Here is a 17,278-nt window from a genome sequence, read left to right on the forward strand (position 1 = left end):
TTCAATTTACTAGGTGCCAAAAAATTCTTCAAGTTTTGATTTTTCGTAAAGATCACCTGAGGTCTGTCCATTAGTACTGTTTTTAACACTGGATCTAGTAGTAAAACAGGCCAGTGTCTCTTAAATGCTTTCTCTATTTGTCGAGATGCTCTATTATATTTAGTGATAAACAAGGGTTGGTTCCCTAGTTTCTTTTTTCTATCAATTTTTCGTGTTTTATTATATAATAGATCTTTCCTATCTAAATTTCTTGCTCTTTGATAAGCATTTTCCACTAGAGACGGATCATAACCTTTGTTTAGAAAGCATTTTTTTAGGATCACAGACTCTTGGTCGAAAGTTTCCACATTCATGCAGTTCCTTCTCACTCTTTGGAACTGCCCGAATGGGATATTGCGGATCCACTTTTCGTGATGTCCACTCTTAGCATGCAGATATGCATTCTTATCTGTATCCTTTCTAAACAAACTTGTAACTATTTGGCTATCTGCATGGGTCAGGCTTAGATCCAAAAAGGTGATATAATCTGAATTATGGCATTCAGTAAATTTTAGATTAAGGAGGTTTCGGTTCACATATGATACAAGATTTTGAATTTCATGCTCGGATCCCCACCAAATGACGAGGATATCATCAATGAACCGAAACCATCCCACTATATGATCCTTGAAAGGGTTATTTGCAAAGATATACATCTCCTCCCACCAGCCCATATACAAGTTGGCTAAATTCGGGGCAAACTTCGCCCTCATCGCCGTACCAGTGGTCTGAAGGTAAAATTCCCCCTCAAATAAGAAATCGTTCTTTTTTAAGATAAAGTAAATACTGTCAATAATAAAAGATCGTTGATTGTGATCTACATATTTTGTTTTCCTAAAATAATATTCTATGGCTGACAGAACTAGGTGATGTGGAATAGCTGTATATAATGAGGAGACATTCAACGTTATCCATATATAGTCATCTTCCCATTTATACTTAGATAATTGATTAATAATATCTGTGCTATCCCTAACATATGATTGTAGGCACAGTACCATTGGTTTTAAAATGGTATCCACATATTTTGATAGCTTCGTGGTTAAGGAACCTATCCCCGAGGCTATTGGGTGCCCTGAGGGGTCAATCAGTTGTTTGTGTATTTTAGACAGGTGGTAGAACACCGCAATTCTGGGTTCTACCACCTGCAAAAATCCATATTCGGACTTATCCAAAATTCCTTGGTTATTCGCTGAAAGGATAAGGGCATCATACTGATCCATAGCTGATCCACTATCCGGCCGGAGCTTACAGATCAGCTGTGAGTTAATTGTGTGACGTTTTTGCTTTTGGAACATTTGTTTACTGCACGGAGTAGAGGACACTCTCTGAACAACATCTTGGATGGGTTTCTCCTTAGTGAGGACCAACAGACTATCCTCATTGAATAAATCTTGGGTACTAAACAACGGACCCGTGAGCTATTATACCGTGCCTTGCTTTGTGTGTTTTATCTATACCTCATGTGTTGAGGTTATGAAGTGTGAGTGTTCATTTGTCTATGTGCAATTAATTATCTGGTTTTATTAATATACTACGCTTAGAGAAGTCTGCGCCCCTGTCTCTCTTTTGTTTCCACTTAGCTATATCCGGTTTTCAGAACCGTGTACTAAGGGGCTGCAACTCCTCTCTGTGATTTGGGACATGTTCCCTTCACTCTAAGCTGACTGAGGATTAGAAGGGTCTGGAGACTTCACGCATATCCTTTTTTGTATACCCATTTATACTTTAATTTTGTATATTGGTCTGTATGGTATATTAGCTGTTTATATTTATATTTATCTGTAGGGCGCTCCGTGTTTTCTTTCCTTTCTCTAAAGCATATTTATGCAATATTTATATTTTCATTTCGGGTATGCACATATTACAGTATAAGATCATGTTTTCACATATTACAGTATGCAATCAGGTATGCGTATATTACAAACAAACATGTTAAAGAACATTGGAATATGAAATATATCTAAATAAATATCTAGATTGTAAGTTCCCACGGGAATAGGGCCCTCAATTCCCCTTGTATTTGTCTGTAAAATGTTGTCTTTTATTGTATTGTTTTTATGTTGCACTTTTATCCTTGTACCCATGGGCAGCGCTGCCGAATCTGTTGACGCTTTATAAATAAATAATAACAATAATAATACAAATATTCATAATTTCATGTTGGGTTACCGCTGATGAGGATATGTGATGGTCTTTGCACGAGAGTGGGGTGTTTTTTTTCCACTTTTTTTTCTCAATTGACTTCTATATGGGATTTGTGAATGTGCAAAAGATATTGAAAGTTACGATTTTTGCGCTAGTCGGGTTACCGCTAGTGCAAAATAATTTTTTGGGAACTTGTAATACAAGCGCAACAAGACTAGGGCAAAAATCTTAAATTCCCTATAGCGAAAACCCAAAATACTGCTTGACTTGTAATCTGGACCTATACGTTTTAAATTATCCTGTCCTTTTAAATGCATAAGTAATTTGTACCAGGATGCTATAGAATAAATACCCATTTTATAAACTTTTAAGCATTGTTCCCATGTTTGGAACAAACTGTACACAGATGGCAACCAGAGCCAAACAGGTACCTGTAAGAGGCGCCACGTAGTAAATAAATAAAAATATATATCAGGGTCCCAAATAACAGATAGGTGTCCCTTGATAAGGTATGCAATTGTTATGAAAGCCAAAAAGTATATTCAGCTCAAATATTTACAATCAGATTAGTATATACTGTATATCCTGGAACAAAAATATGTGTAAATCAGGTGTACATATAAATCACATACATATATATGATGTGTGGCCAGGCACATATATTAATAACCAACCATGTGCACACATTCAAGCGCACATATATAAGTGGTAATAAATGTCCAGAGATATCCTAAAATGGTATAGTCCAGGTAATGAGATCTTGTTCAATATCAAGACAGAGTCCAGGGCTAGAGGCAGTTCCTCTGGGGTGTCATGCCACGACACAGGGGTAGATAATCTATAATGGAAAACATAGAGGGCGCCACATAGTGCAAATCAGACTGTAACACAGAAAATATTGGAGAGCAGTATATATCCTACTCACGTGATGTAAAGCACTAGTGTGCAGAAACAGCAGTCCGGAACCACACAGTCGTCTGGTAGACCCAGCGGTGATGCAGGAACAAAACCAAAAGGTATCCTCGTCCCACCAGGAGGAGTCCAGAGATCCTGGGAACCGTAACCATGGGAGCAGAGCCAACGATAGGTCTAGAACAATAGTTCGTGAGAGAGCCTCAAATCAGCTCAAACTGGGAGATAAGCAGCTTTAGGAAGCAGAGTGGTGACCTCCAGATAGGAGGAGTATTTCCAATGATTGGTGCAGCAGCAAAATGAGAGTATAAATAGTAGTAATAATAATTAAAATTTATTAAAAACATAAAACCATCAGCAACGCGTTTCTCAGTGTCACAGCACTGTTTCATCAGGCTATACAAACCATCTCTCATAGCTGCTGTACTTATAACTCATCACAACCAATCAGTAGTGAGGCCCAGTACACAACCATCAGTTGATACCAATCTCATATAGGTAAAGCAAATCAAAGACAAAAGACTATATGGGTCTAATGCCTTCTATTCTTAAAGATAACAGAATATTTCACATATTATTAAGAGATATAATAAGAACTAATAAGCGCAGAGTGTAATCACTAAACTCCTGAGTTACCTTAGGGTCCCTTTCAAAGGTTTGGAGAATCAACAGGAATAGTTAAATTAATCAGGAGCGCTAGAAAGCTAAAAGTGATTATCTGATGGTATTAGTAAAGTGCCAAGTGTATGTGCAAAAAATTGTGAAAATATTAATAAAGTGCAGAAAATTTAAATACTTCAAATAGGTGAGGTTTAATCGATAATTATTTATCTGAAATATATTATAAAGTGAATACGTGTAATCATAAAACCAGACAGGTATATGTCTATTAGCATATGCCTCTATGGATCAAAAAAAGGGGTGAAATGATCATCTGATCAAAAATCAGTCTGTAATTTAAAACTGTGTATGGTGTTTAGAAAGTGCTATAAGATAGAATTAGGCGAAGGAAAACAGTCTCTTCATTGATTATTAAAATTATAAATATTAAATCTATAAATGCAGATTCAAATACTTAAATAGTGTAATGTGGGATTTAAAACACAAATTATCAACAGTTAATAAAAATGTATCAGAACATTCGGATTGTATGTAGTGGTGATGGTAATAAATGCACAATGAATAAGAAATTAGGCTCTGCCTAAAATTTAATCTGTTATAAACAAGTGCAAACAAATCTTATTATTGCTAAAAACGGACGTCTCCGTGTAACATCAAAGTTAAAATTAAGGTTGCCACCACATTTAAAAAGGAGAAATTGGCTTATAGACAGAAAAATTCCGGATATCCAATTGAACAGTCTGTATTATAAACGGGAAATCTTTTCTTACCCGTAATCAGTCCACGAAATCAGTTTGGAGGGGAGATTTTTCTGACTTACCCCCAAACAATTCAGCCGTCAGTCTTGTAGATAGAAAATTACCGCCGTAGCGGAGTGACGTCACTTTTTTATAGGCGCTGTCTGCAGAGTGCAATCTGATTGGTCCTTAGGTGGGCAGTGTCAGATTTCTCACTGCCGTGATCCTTTTGAATGGAGTATCCGCTCTTAAGTGCCAACGAGCACGCAGGATACTGTTTAGATCATCCGCTGTAAGGGGGCAGCAGTCTCAGCGGTGTGTAGATACTATAGTCTCACCTCACTTCAAAGATAGAGCCGGTCTGATGCACACAGTTTCCAAATGTGCAGTAGATGTAGAATCTTTTATTTCAAAAGTGCTGGTGCCTATATGGAAAGTGCTGGTGCTAGTTCACGGATTATGTTAACCAGACATTAACCAAGGCAGTATTTATGAAATAGAACGTTTTTTTGGAAGCAGAATATCAATTCAAACTGCAAATGTAGCAACAAAGTTCAACAAAGTTCATAGGCAACTAACATCAACACGTTTCTCCCTGTGCAGGGCTTTTTCAAGATCTTGAAAAAGCCCTGCACAGGGAGAAACGTGTTGATGTTAGTTGCCTATGAACTTTGTTGAACTTTGTTGCTACATTTGCAGTTTGAATTGATATTCTGCTTCCAAAAAAACGTTCTATTTCATAAATACTGCCTTGGTTAATGTCTGGTTAACATAATCCGTGAACTAGCACCAGCACTTTCCATATAGGCACCAGCACTTTTGAAATAAAAGATTCTACATCTACTGCACATTTGGAAACTGTGTGCATCAGACCGGCTCTATCTTTGAAGTGAGGTGAGACTATAGTATCTACACACCGCTGAGACTGCTGCCCCCTTACAGCGGATGATCTAAACAGTATCCTGCGTGCTCGTTGGCACTTAAGAGCGGATACTCCATTCAAAAGGATCACGGCAGTGAGAAATCTGACACTGCCCACCTAAGGACCAATCAGATTGCACTCTGCAGACAGCGCCTATAAAAAAGTGACGTCACTCCGCTACGGCGGTAATTTTCTATCTACAAGACTGACGGCTGAATTGTTTGGGGGTAAGTCAGAAAAATCTCCCCTCCAAACTGATTTCGTGGACTGATTACGGGTAAGAAAAGATTTCCCGTTTATAATACAGACTGTTCAATTGGATATCCGGAATTTTTCTGTCTATAAGCCAATTTCTCCTTTTTAAATGTGGTGGCAACCTTAATTTTAACTTTGATGTTACACGGAGACGTCCGTTTTTAGCAATAATAAGATTTGTTTGCACTTGTTTATAACAGATTAAATTTTAGGCAGAGCCTAATTTCTTATTCATTGTGCATTTATTACCATCACCACTACATACAATCCGAATGTTCTGATACATTTTTATTAACTGTTGATAATTTGTGTTTTAAATCCCACATTACACTATTTAAGTATTTGAATCTGCATTTATAGATTTAATATTTATAATTTTAATAATCAATGAAGAGACTGTTTTCCTTCGCCTAATTCTATCTTATAGCACTTTCTAAACACCATACACAGTTTTAAATTACAGACTGATTTTTGATCAGATGATCATTTCACCCCTTTTTTTGATCCATAGAGGCATATGCTAATAGACATATACCTGTCTGGTTTTATGATTACACGTATTCACTTTATAATATATTTCAGATAAATAATTATCGATTAAACCTCACCTATTTGAAGTATTTAAATTTTCTGCACTTTATTAATATTTTCACAATTTTTTGCACATACACTTGGCACTTTACTAATACCATCAGATAATCGCTTTTAGCTTTCTACCACATATTATTAAGTACAGAATTAGTGTATTAATTATTTAAATATATACAAAAAGTTATATAAGAATAAAAATCATCAACATTTTGTAAAAGACGTTACCTAAGGTGTCATAGAATGGTATAGACCAATCAGTTGAGAAGGAATAGCGTCAGAACAGTCAGAGGGATTATACCATTTGTCAAGGGGGTTATATCATTTATGAATTAGATGTTTATATTTATTATCATCATCATAGAGTGTGTACCTATCCACACAGTTGTGACCAAGATGTGTTCAGAACCACCAATACGAGTTCATGTAAGGGATCAAAGTTAAGTGGTAATCTAAAAGAAAGTTCAAAGATAAGATTCTCACCAGGAGCGTCATAAGGACATAGGTAGGGACGTTGTCAATGACGTAGTGCTCCTAAGCATAAAGGCTAGATGTGCGGAGGAAAAGATCTACTCGTGAATCAATTAAGAGCCATTACAAATAAGTGCCCAGTGATATGCATCAAAAACAAAGTGCAATCTAAAATAATGTCCCTGTATTATGTAGTGCAGTGCTTATGATTGGCAAGTATCCGTTGGAAAAACAGGATTCCCATAGGGGCGTGAACATGATCGGGTGCCCAATCAAGACAGGGAAAAACAAGTGGGAGGCGTAACAGAGCCCCGCTGTCAACATAGACAGCGTGAACAGCTGATATTAGACTTAGTGACGGTATGAGATTCAAACATTGTGAGGGTTATTATTATTCACACATCTGTTGTGAACTACAGTGTTTAATGCCTACACAAATTGTGACATATAATCGTAAAATTAAACACACAGACATTGTGATCTGCTGAACAGGATATAGATAGGTGATATAGCGAACTATAAAAATCCCAACACTAGTGATAAATATACTAACTAATGTTCAATGGACTGCTGCCAGCAAAGTCAGCAAATAGAAGGACCAAGGTATTGCGAAGGAAAAAGAACAGGGGCGGGGATCATGACAATTTCTGCTGTCAACAATTGCAGTGTCACTAATTGATACTAAGTGACAGTCAGATATTGTGAAATAGTGATATATAGTATAATAAAAGTCTGACGTGATTCTGATACTGATACAGGCAATGTACCAGTGAATCACCACAGACAGAGTGAGTGTAAGGGGAGGGGATATCATACATTGTAAATATAATACCTTAAAAATAAGGAGTGTGGTATAAAGATTCATATTAATGCGATAGCTAAGGGATCTATGACATTAGTGGCTAATCAGTTGTGGTGGAATGAGGGGAATGAAAGGGTGACGTGCAGATAATGCTAGTAAATCCATAATATATACAGGAGTGTACTAATAAAGAGATAATGAGATATATTATATAATATATAATATATTATATATCTTGGTATATGGGAGCCAATGGGAATAACAAAAATATATAAAGGCTCCCTCAATCGGCAAATGCATAATCGGGGACTAAATAAAATAATATTCAAAACTATATAATTATAATAATCCTAATAATGATGTGATGATAGGAAATATAAGGTAAAGATACTCAAAAAGCATCCAGATCCATACTAAGATTGAGACCAGAGGGAAACATTGTCTCTAACTTGTATATTCAGAAGGTCTCCCTCTGTCTCAATTTATTAAATCTATTATACAAATGAGAAAAAGGAATCGTTTCAAGTGGGCTGATGTTAAATGTGTTGAGAGACCCATTGTGTATGTTATTACAGTGCCTAGAGACACTATGATTTTTGAAGTTATTTTTCATGTTTCTAAAATGTTCATTCCATCTGTTTCTGATCAATCTACATGTACGACCAACATATTGGATTCCACAAAGATTGCAAGTTAACAGATACACTACATATGTAGAAGTGCATGACAGACGTTGATGAATAGTGTACAATTTTTTTGTAATATTTGATGAAAACACTTCACGTCCAGGGTTAATGTATTTACACATATTACAATTTCTTAGATGACATTTCGCTATCCCTTTCTTTTGAAGTAATATACGGTTAGTACAGACCGTCTTTGTTTCAGATATATTGTTCCCATGTTTGCCAGGACCATTCTCCCGGATGTTTCATTGTAAATTATTTAGCTATGCAATGTCTTAGCTGAAGGTAAGCAAATAAATCTTTATTTTTCAGGCTAAATTCATTGTTAATAAATTCAAATGATTTTATTGTATTATTGTAGTTTTCTGTAATTTGACAGATTAAAAACAATCCTTTATCTTTCTATTCTAGAGTAAAATTCTGTTTTTAAACGAAGTCCAGCTTTTACTAGGTGTTTAACTTTAGCAAAGAGATTAAACACATAGCCAAAGCTTTCCACAACACCTCATGTCATTTCACAGTGCAGCAAAAAGTAATGCAGACTTAAAAAACCCTCCTCCATTTAAACAAGCAAAGTATGTTACCCAACAGCAGCATGTAGGGAAGTGTAGTTACCCGGTTGTATAGCTAGATGCAATATGGCTACCGTAGGGCAACCAATGGGAAATCATTTATGTAGCACAAGCTTTGGGTATAAAACTTAGAAATTGTAGTGTACGCTTTGAACATATAGAAAACTTAATAAAAAAAATAAAAGAGAAACTATTTAAAAAAAAATAAAAAGTAAGTTGTGATAGTAATGAGACAAGATGCTAAAAAATGGGACAATCCCATTAAAAACAGGATGTCTGGTCATCCTATCTTATCCTAAAGCAGAAATCACTGAGCAATAAATTACTTGAATTAATTTATTTAATCCCATGACCTTTTTTTTTTATCATCAATAATGGGAAATCAACTCTACCTATCTATCTATCTATCTATGTGTCTGTCTATTTTTATGTACCTATCTATCTAATGATTCTTTTTTATTTAACTAACTATACATTTAAAAGTTGACAAGCTTTTGGAAGTAATACTTCCGAAAGCTTGTCAACTTATAAATGTATAGTTAGTCCAATAAAAAGTATCATTGCTCAATGCAATACTCTTGTTATTTTTTTTTATCTAAATCGCTGGACTAACACGGCTACTCCAATCAACATATCTATAGATACATATACATTTTACATAGACAATTTATTTTTTGCCCCCTTGAAATTGGCTGCAGACATCCATGCTCACATGTCCTGTGGCCACAACAATGTCTACGTGACACAACTGATGTTGCAGTGCACTCACAAACACAACTGCCATTTGTTACTATAGAAATGTTTATTTGCATTGAATGAACCAACGGTGGCCTGTCTGTGAATCTTAAGTATTCAGTCAGAAAGTGACAGGTACATACCACAGTAATTACTAGTACTGTCAACATATTGTTAAGATACTTAAAAATGAGTTTATATCTACAGGTTATTGCTTTTGCTAACTGTATATAGGAAACATCCAAACAATAATTATATATATATATATATATATATATATATATATATATATATATATATATATATATATATATATATACAGTATATATAGATATCAACGTGCCAAGGTGAAAAGCACTCAGCCTAATTTGTACATTAAACTCCTTTATTAAATGAACGTTTTCGGGGTCTCCCCCTTCCTCAGATACCAACCAGGCTGGTATCTGAGGATGGGGAGACCCCGAAAACGTTCATACAATAAAGGAGTTTAATGTACAAATCCGACTAAGTGCTTTTCACCTTGGGACGTTTCTATTATTATTTTTGATTAGCACCCCGGTAGCTGATTTATGCTGTTGTGTGCTGGGCTCGTCATGGATATTTATATATATATATATATATTATTATTATTTTTTTTTATATAAAGAGCTTTATTGAAACCCAACAAAATGCAATAGGTGAAAGTATTGCACGCTCATTAAAAAAGAAAGTGTTCATGTCCATGAGCGTTTTACAGTTGCATTGGCATTTGTCAATCATGTATCAATCTCCACTAAGCTATATCCAGTATGTATACAACAACCTACCAATACATCATCAATTAGAGGTTGCAATGTCAAATACAACTTGTACAGACTATATCACTAAGTGATTGATTCAGGATAAATCAATCAATCATTGAACAGTGCGCTTGTGGATTGTCTGCCCAAGTTAAAGGGCCATAATACCCAAATGTTTAAACACTTGGAAGTGATGCAGCATAGCTGTAAAAAGCTGACTAGAAAATATCACCTGAACATCTCTATGTAAAAAAGAAAGATATTTTACCTCAAAAGTTCCTCAGTAGCCACCTCCCATTGTAAAGGATTTCTAAGCAGCATTTTAGTGTGTCTGTCCTGGGACATCTGAAGGGACTAGCATCGTGCACTCTCATATTATTTCACCAATCAGGTAAAGGAAGCTTACTATGAAATCTCAGGAGAGTTATGTCAAATCTCATGAGATCACAGTAAGAGTTCATGACCTCAGCAATGCTGATGCTGATTGGCTGCTGTTCATTTCTTCATTTTTTTTTATTTTTACCTGCAGCTGGGAGCAGGTGAAGTATAACTTTTTACACAGAACTTACTCTGCTGAGCTGAGGAGATTGTGAGGTAAAATATCTTCCTTTTTTACATAGAGATGCTCAGGTGATATTTTCCTGTCAGCTTTTTACAGCTATACTGCATCAATTTCAAGTGATTTAGCATATGAGTATTATGTCCCTTTAAGCAATGATTGATTGGATCCAGGTCTCCCAGTGGCAGAAAGAGCAAAAATAGAGTATGGAGGGGAAGAAGAAAAATAAAAGGGAAAGGGAACATGAGTGATGGTGAACAAAGTCACTGCGTACTTGTAATAACAATGAAATCCTAAACATTATCAGATGGCTAAAAGACTATTTAAAGGGACAGTCTACACCAGAAGTTTTATTGTTGAAAAAGATAGATAATCCCTTTATTACCCATTCCCTAGTTTTTCATAACCAACACAGTTATATTAATATTTGTTTTGCCTCTGTTACCTTGGGGCCTATTTAACAAAGGTCTGTCGGACCTGATCTGACATTGCGGATCAGGTCCGACAGACCTCGCTGAATGCGAAGAGCAATACGCTCTCTATATTCAGCATTGCACCAGCAGCTCTTGTGAGCTGCTGGTGCAACGCCGCCCCCTGCAGATTTGCGGACGATCGTCCGCCAGCAGGGGGGTGTCAATCAACCCGATCGTACTTGATCAGGATGAATTGTGGAGATGTCTGTCTGCCTGCTCAGAGCAGGCGGACAGGTTATGGAGCGCGGGCTTTAGACCGCTGCTTCATAACTGGTGTTTCTGTCGAGCCTGCAGGCTCGCCAGAAACACGGGCCTCCAAGCTCCATCCGGAGCTTGATAAATGGGCCCCCTTGTATCTAAGCCTCTGCAGACTGCCCCCCTTATCTCAGTGCTTTTGACAGACATGCAGTTTAGCCAATCAGTGCAGACTCCTAAATAACTCCACAGGAGTGAGCACAATGTTATCTATGATATACATGAACTAGTACTGTCTAACTGTGAAAAACTGTCAAAATGCTCTGAGCTAAGAGGCGGTTTTCAACGGTTTAGAAATCAGTTTGAGCCTAACTAGGTTTAGCTTTTCAAAAATATCACCAAGGGAGCAAAGCAAATTTAATGATTAAAGTAAATTGGAAAAGTTGTTTGAAATGTCATGCCCTGTCTGAATCATGAAAGTTTAATTTTGCCTAGACTGTCCCTTTAAATTGGCAAATACATCTCTAGCATCAACTCATGTTTTATTTTCCCCCCAACTTTAGATAGTGAAACCTTTCTAATGGCATGTAGGTCTCTATTTGAGCTTTCCAATCTGCAAGGGTTGACACCTCAGGAGCCTTCCACCTCCGTGGAATAAGGGCTTTTCCCCCATTATGCATGACATATAATAAAGATTGTTTCACTTTGTCTCTTGTCTTTGGTAATGAAAAAGAAGAATATTAGGAATTATTGGTACTAAGATGCCCAAGACATTGGACATTGCCCGAGTAGTGTCTGCCCAAAAAGTTACCAATTAGCTCCATCAGTTATGGAAAAGTGAGGCTTTTTCCCCGCACCCTCTCCAACATCTCCCATTCGCACTCTTCTAAATATGTTTAATCTTTATAGGAGTAAGGTACCACATTGACAGGAATTTGGACTTTGTGAGCTATAAAACTTTCTGCCAGGATTTGGAGTCTATTTGTGATTCTAGTTCAGTTTGCCACTTACATGTATATGAGGGAGTCTGTGCTCTGCAGAAGAAGGACTTTGTAAATGATAGAAATTGCATTCATTATACACAACTTTTCAAATGGTGTAAGTTCATGGCTCTGATCCTCCCTTCTAGAGTGACTGCTAAACTAGTGTGATAATTGTGCATGGCTGAACCTAGGAGCCTCAGCTCTTTAGTTTTAACTAGCAGATGCTAAATCTCCGTTTTTTTATAAAATTACTTTTAGAGGCAATTTGATCATTTAACTAACGATAATTACCAGATCCGCTAATGCTTCACAGCCAAATATAAGTTGATGGCTATGTATGTGCACATTTGCAGGACTCCGGTTGATCAATAATATTATGTTTTGCCTCTTAAAGAAAAATACACACTAACATTGAGAGACAGCATCTGTGTTTTCAAATTCTTCTTTTTTTCTTATATATAACCAATAAAAGTTAAGTTTTATTTTATCAAGTTGGAAACGCTATGTAACATTACCCTATAGGACAGTTATATATAGTTCACTAGAGTGTGCAGCCAATGGCTGTGTGGAATAGAACTCTGCTCTTCCATTTCTAACAGGAACTAAAAAACTCACAATTGCAGAATGGAATTACAGGAAATGGGGACAAAATAAATTATGAAAGTATATTGCATTTTTTTTATATATATATATATATATATATATATATACAATTTATTAATTTATATTGTCATCTCAAAGTGTTTAATGCCCCTTTAACTCTCAAAAAGGGTTCTTCATTCAGTGATAATACTAATAGTATTTGGATGGACCATATCAAAACTACAGCAGCTCTCAGTGAGGTTTTTTTTAAGCCAAAAAAGAGCTCTTCAGCTTTCCTGAAATTCCATCCACAGGAGGCTTTTTAATACCGAATAAACAAGTTACTACATGTTTTAAGAGCTACCACTAAATACTGCTTTGCAATGCGTTAGACAATAATGCACTGCATACATTTCTCTTGGATAATAAACAAATAACTTTTTACCACTTTAATCTCTTAACTCCAAAGTGCATAAAACAACAAAGTACATTTTGTAAATTTAATAAGCCAACAGAACACCCTGATATGCCCCTAACAGCTCAGGACAAAATACATTCAATAAATCAAGCAGACCAACAGAATGTGTAGATCTGCCTCTAACAGCTAAAAGGAATACACAAGCAATCATTTCATTATATATTTATTCACTGTACCAATCAGTACCTGTACTGACTCATGGTTCAGATAGAGCATGCAAGTTCAAAAGATTTTTAAATTTACTTTTATTATTAAATGTACTTCATTCTCTTTGTAGCCTTTGTTGAAAAGCATACCTAAAGCATTCCTCCTTAACTTGTCCACCACTTTTTAGATACGAACAGGATAATTGACACTCCCTGATAGCGGCCGATTGGCCGTGAATGTGCAGGGGGCAGCATTGCACAAGCATTTAGCAAGAAATGCTTGTGCAAAAATAAATGCCGACAGCGTATGCCACAGCGAATCATGTCTGCCTGTCATTTGATAAATCTACACCCTAGGCTCAAGAGCAGCAATGCACCACAGGGAGCTAGCTGGTGGTTATACACATGTGCCTCTTGTCATTGGCTCAAGAGATGTGTTTAACTAAGTTCTAGTAGTGTATCGCTGCTCTGGAGCTGATTTTAAAGGAACATTAAACACAATTTTTTTTCTTTCATGGTTCAAATAGAACATACAATTTTAAACAGCGTTCCAATTTACGTCTATTATCAAATCTGCTTTATTCCCTTGTTATCCTTTGCTGAAGGAGCAGCAATGCACTACTTAAGGGAGCTTCAAAGTACGTTTTTAAACGGTTTTATACTGGATTTTTAGATCAGTATCTGTGCATATTATTCTTTATAGTAGTATCTATTATATGCAGTTAAATGAAAATTGGTGTATACACTGTCCCTTTAAAGCTTGTTGAACATATCTATCTAGTCAGCCAATCACAAGAGACAAATGTGTGCAGGCACCAATCAGCAGCTAGCTCCCACTAATGTAGGATATGTATATGTTTTTCAACCAAGGATACAAAGAGAACTAAGCACATTTGATAATAGAAGTGAATCTTAAAATGACATGCTCTATCTGAATCACGCAAGTTTAATTTTGACTTTCCAATTCCTTTAAATTTCAGTTTAATCCTTTTGTTGGTTCCATAAATCTACAATTAGCACCCTTACTTTAAATTGTTACCGTTTGGAAATCTGAAGTAAATTGCTTTATTTGGAGGATAGTTGTACAACTTTATGGAAAGTGTATTCTGCATATAAAAGTATTATATAGTGCTAATCCCACAGGGTTTTTTCTGATGACAGCAGACTGCAGAAACAATTGAAAGATGACTGTGTGTAAAGCTATTCAGGCAGGCACAACAGGCCTATGCTGTGTTTACTGCTACTACACAATAATTATGCATTTAATGTTAGCAATGCGATGTGCTGCACTGGGAAACCAAAGAATGCAAAGCTTTACGTACAGGTGGCTGCAAAAGCCTTGAAAAAAGGAGAAGTAAAATTTGAAATAAAAAGCAAGAAAGTTGTTTGCCTTTAAAGGGACAGTCTACTCCAGATTTTTTATTGTTTTAAAAGATAGATAATCCCTTTATTACCCATTCCCCAGTTTTGCATAACCAACATGGTTATATTAATTCACCTTTTACCTCTGTAATAACTGTGTATATAATAAGTCTCTTAGCTCAGTTCTTTTGGCAGACTTGCATGTTAGCCAATCATTGCAGACTCCTAAATAACTCCACAGGAGTCAGCACAAAGTTACCTATATGTCAAACATGATCAAGCACTGTCTAACTGTGAAAAACTTTAAAAAAGCAATGAGATAAGAGGCAGGGTTTTAACAGTTTAGAAATCAGTTTGAGCCTACCTAGGTTTAGCTTTCAACAATGAATACCAAGAGAACGAAGCAAATTTCATGATAAAAGTAAATTGGAAAGTTGTTTAAAATTGCATTACCTATCTGAATCATGAAAGTTTAATTTTGACTAGACTGTCCCTTTAAGCATCAAGCTTAAAGTGCTGCAAATTATGATAACAGCACTGGAAGAGTCCACTAGCATCTGCTTTCATTCCTTTCCAACTAGCGCCCCTCTTTCATCTCTTGTTCTTATTAGAGCCCTTTTAGAAAATCTCACCTCCCCCAGAGCATTACTGCCCACTTTGGGAACCATTACATTATAACATTTTAAATGTGTACTTTCTTCCTCTTACTGTCTCAAAGATTATCAGTGCAGGGACCATGAGTTTGCTCTAGGGCTATAGCTAATCAGGAAGATGTCAACATTTAAAGGGACACTGAACACAAATGTGTTCTTTTTTTATTCAGATAGAGCATGCAATTTTAAGCAACTTTCTTATTTACTCCTATTATCAAATTTTATTCATTCTCTTGGTATCTTTATTTGAAAATAAAAAATGTACGTTTAGATGCCGGCCCATTTTGGTGAACAACCTGGGTTGTTCTTGCTGATTGGTGGATAAATTCACCCACCAATAAACAAGTGCTGTCCAGGGTACTGAACAAAAATTGTCTGGCTCCTTAACTTAGATTCCTTCTTCTTCAAATAAAGATAGCAAGAGAACAAAGAAAATTTGATAATAGGAGTAAATGAGAAAGTTGTTTAAAATTGCACGCTCTATCTGAATCATGAAAGAAAACATTTGGGTTCAATGTCCCTTTAAATTACAAAATGTTGTTGTTGCTGTGGCTATCCTACTCAAAGGTCAAAAACAAGATATGACACAATCTGCCACTATTATCCATTTTAAGATTTGCTCACTGTTTGTCCTTCCATATATAGGAGTATTCCTAATGCACATATTAAAAACATTTGAAAAATAAAATACAATCCTTTAATTTTATTCTTATTTCTTTCAGCGCCACCTGGAGACGTATAAAAATATGTACAGGTTCAGAGACTCTTTGTACCAACAATATCTTGCGATGCTAAATAAAAAAGTTCATAATCAGCATTGCCAAATACAGATGTGTGATCTAAACTTCCAAAGGAAAAAGGAGATACTTGAAAGAAAGACGGTAATGTTTGTAAATTACATACCAGTTAAAGGGACATTTAAAACCTTGCATTTGTGTAAAATTGACACACATTTCCTACATAGGCTAAAAAGCAAATTCTGTGTCTGCTCTTTTTTTGGTTGGTTCTCAGCACCACTGAGCAGTAAACAGACACTTTATAATTAGTCATCTAAAAAGCAAACAAACAAAAATACTGTTTCACACTTCTCCTTGGTAAACAACCATTTTTATTTATACCATTTTTTAAAAAAAAAAAAAACTTGAGTAGTATATACAGTTAAATTCAGTAACAGTAACATATTTCAAATCTATTTTTTTTAAAAGTTTTTTTTAAATCTATTTTTATTTTGAGGCATTGGGCGCCATTAAACATTTGACAGACAGACAAGGTTCCCAGCTAGATAACCTGTTCACCCATATTTGAATGAGCAGGCAGCAGACACTGTTTATAAGAAGAGCAGATGCTGCACACAAATTAAAAAATAACATTTATTAGAATACATTTAAAAATACATGGAAAATAGTCAAGCTCTTACGCATTTTGCACCCACATTCAGTGCTTACTCATTGATGACATCAATAGGAAACAGACCTCTATTTAAACATGCAGCAGTCCAATCACAGATGATTGGGATATTAGTACAAAACATAGCTTCAGTTTTAAAATAAAAATAATATATTTGCAACGTATCATTCGAA

General features: G+C 35.8%; 1 protein-coding gene across 1 annotated transcript in view; it reads left to right on the top strand.

Annotated features, from left to right (window-relative positions):
- Positions 1 to 17,278, top strand: part of LOC128656900 (uncharacterized) — a 351,437-nt gene that overhangs the window by 83,240 nt on the left and 250,919 nt on the right. The window contains exon 4 of the mRNA XM_053711069.1: positions 16,421 to 16,579. Coding sequence (XP_053567044.1) covers positions 16,421 to 16,579 — 159 coding nt within the window. The remainder of the gene's footprint in view (positions 1 to 16,420; positions 16,580 to 17,278) is intronic.

Source organism: Bombina bombina, chromosome 4 (assembly GCF_027579735.1).
Source record: "Bombina bombina isolate aBomBom1 chromosome 4, aBomBom1.pri, whole genome shotgun sequence".
Lineage (NCBI taxonomy): Eukaryota > Metazoa > Chordata > Amphibia > Anura > Bombinatoridae > Bombina > Bombina bombina.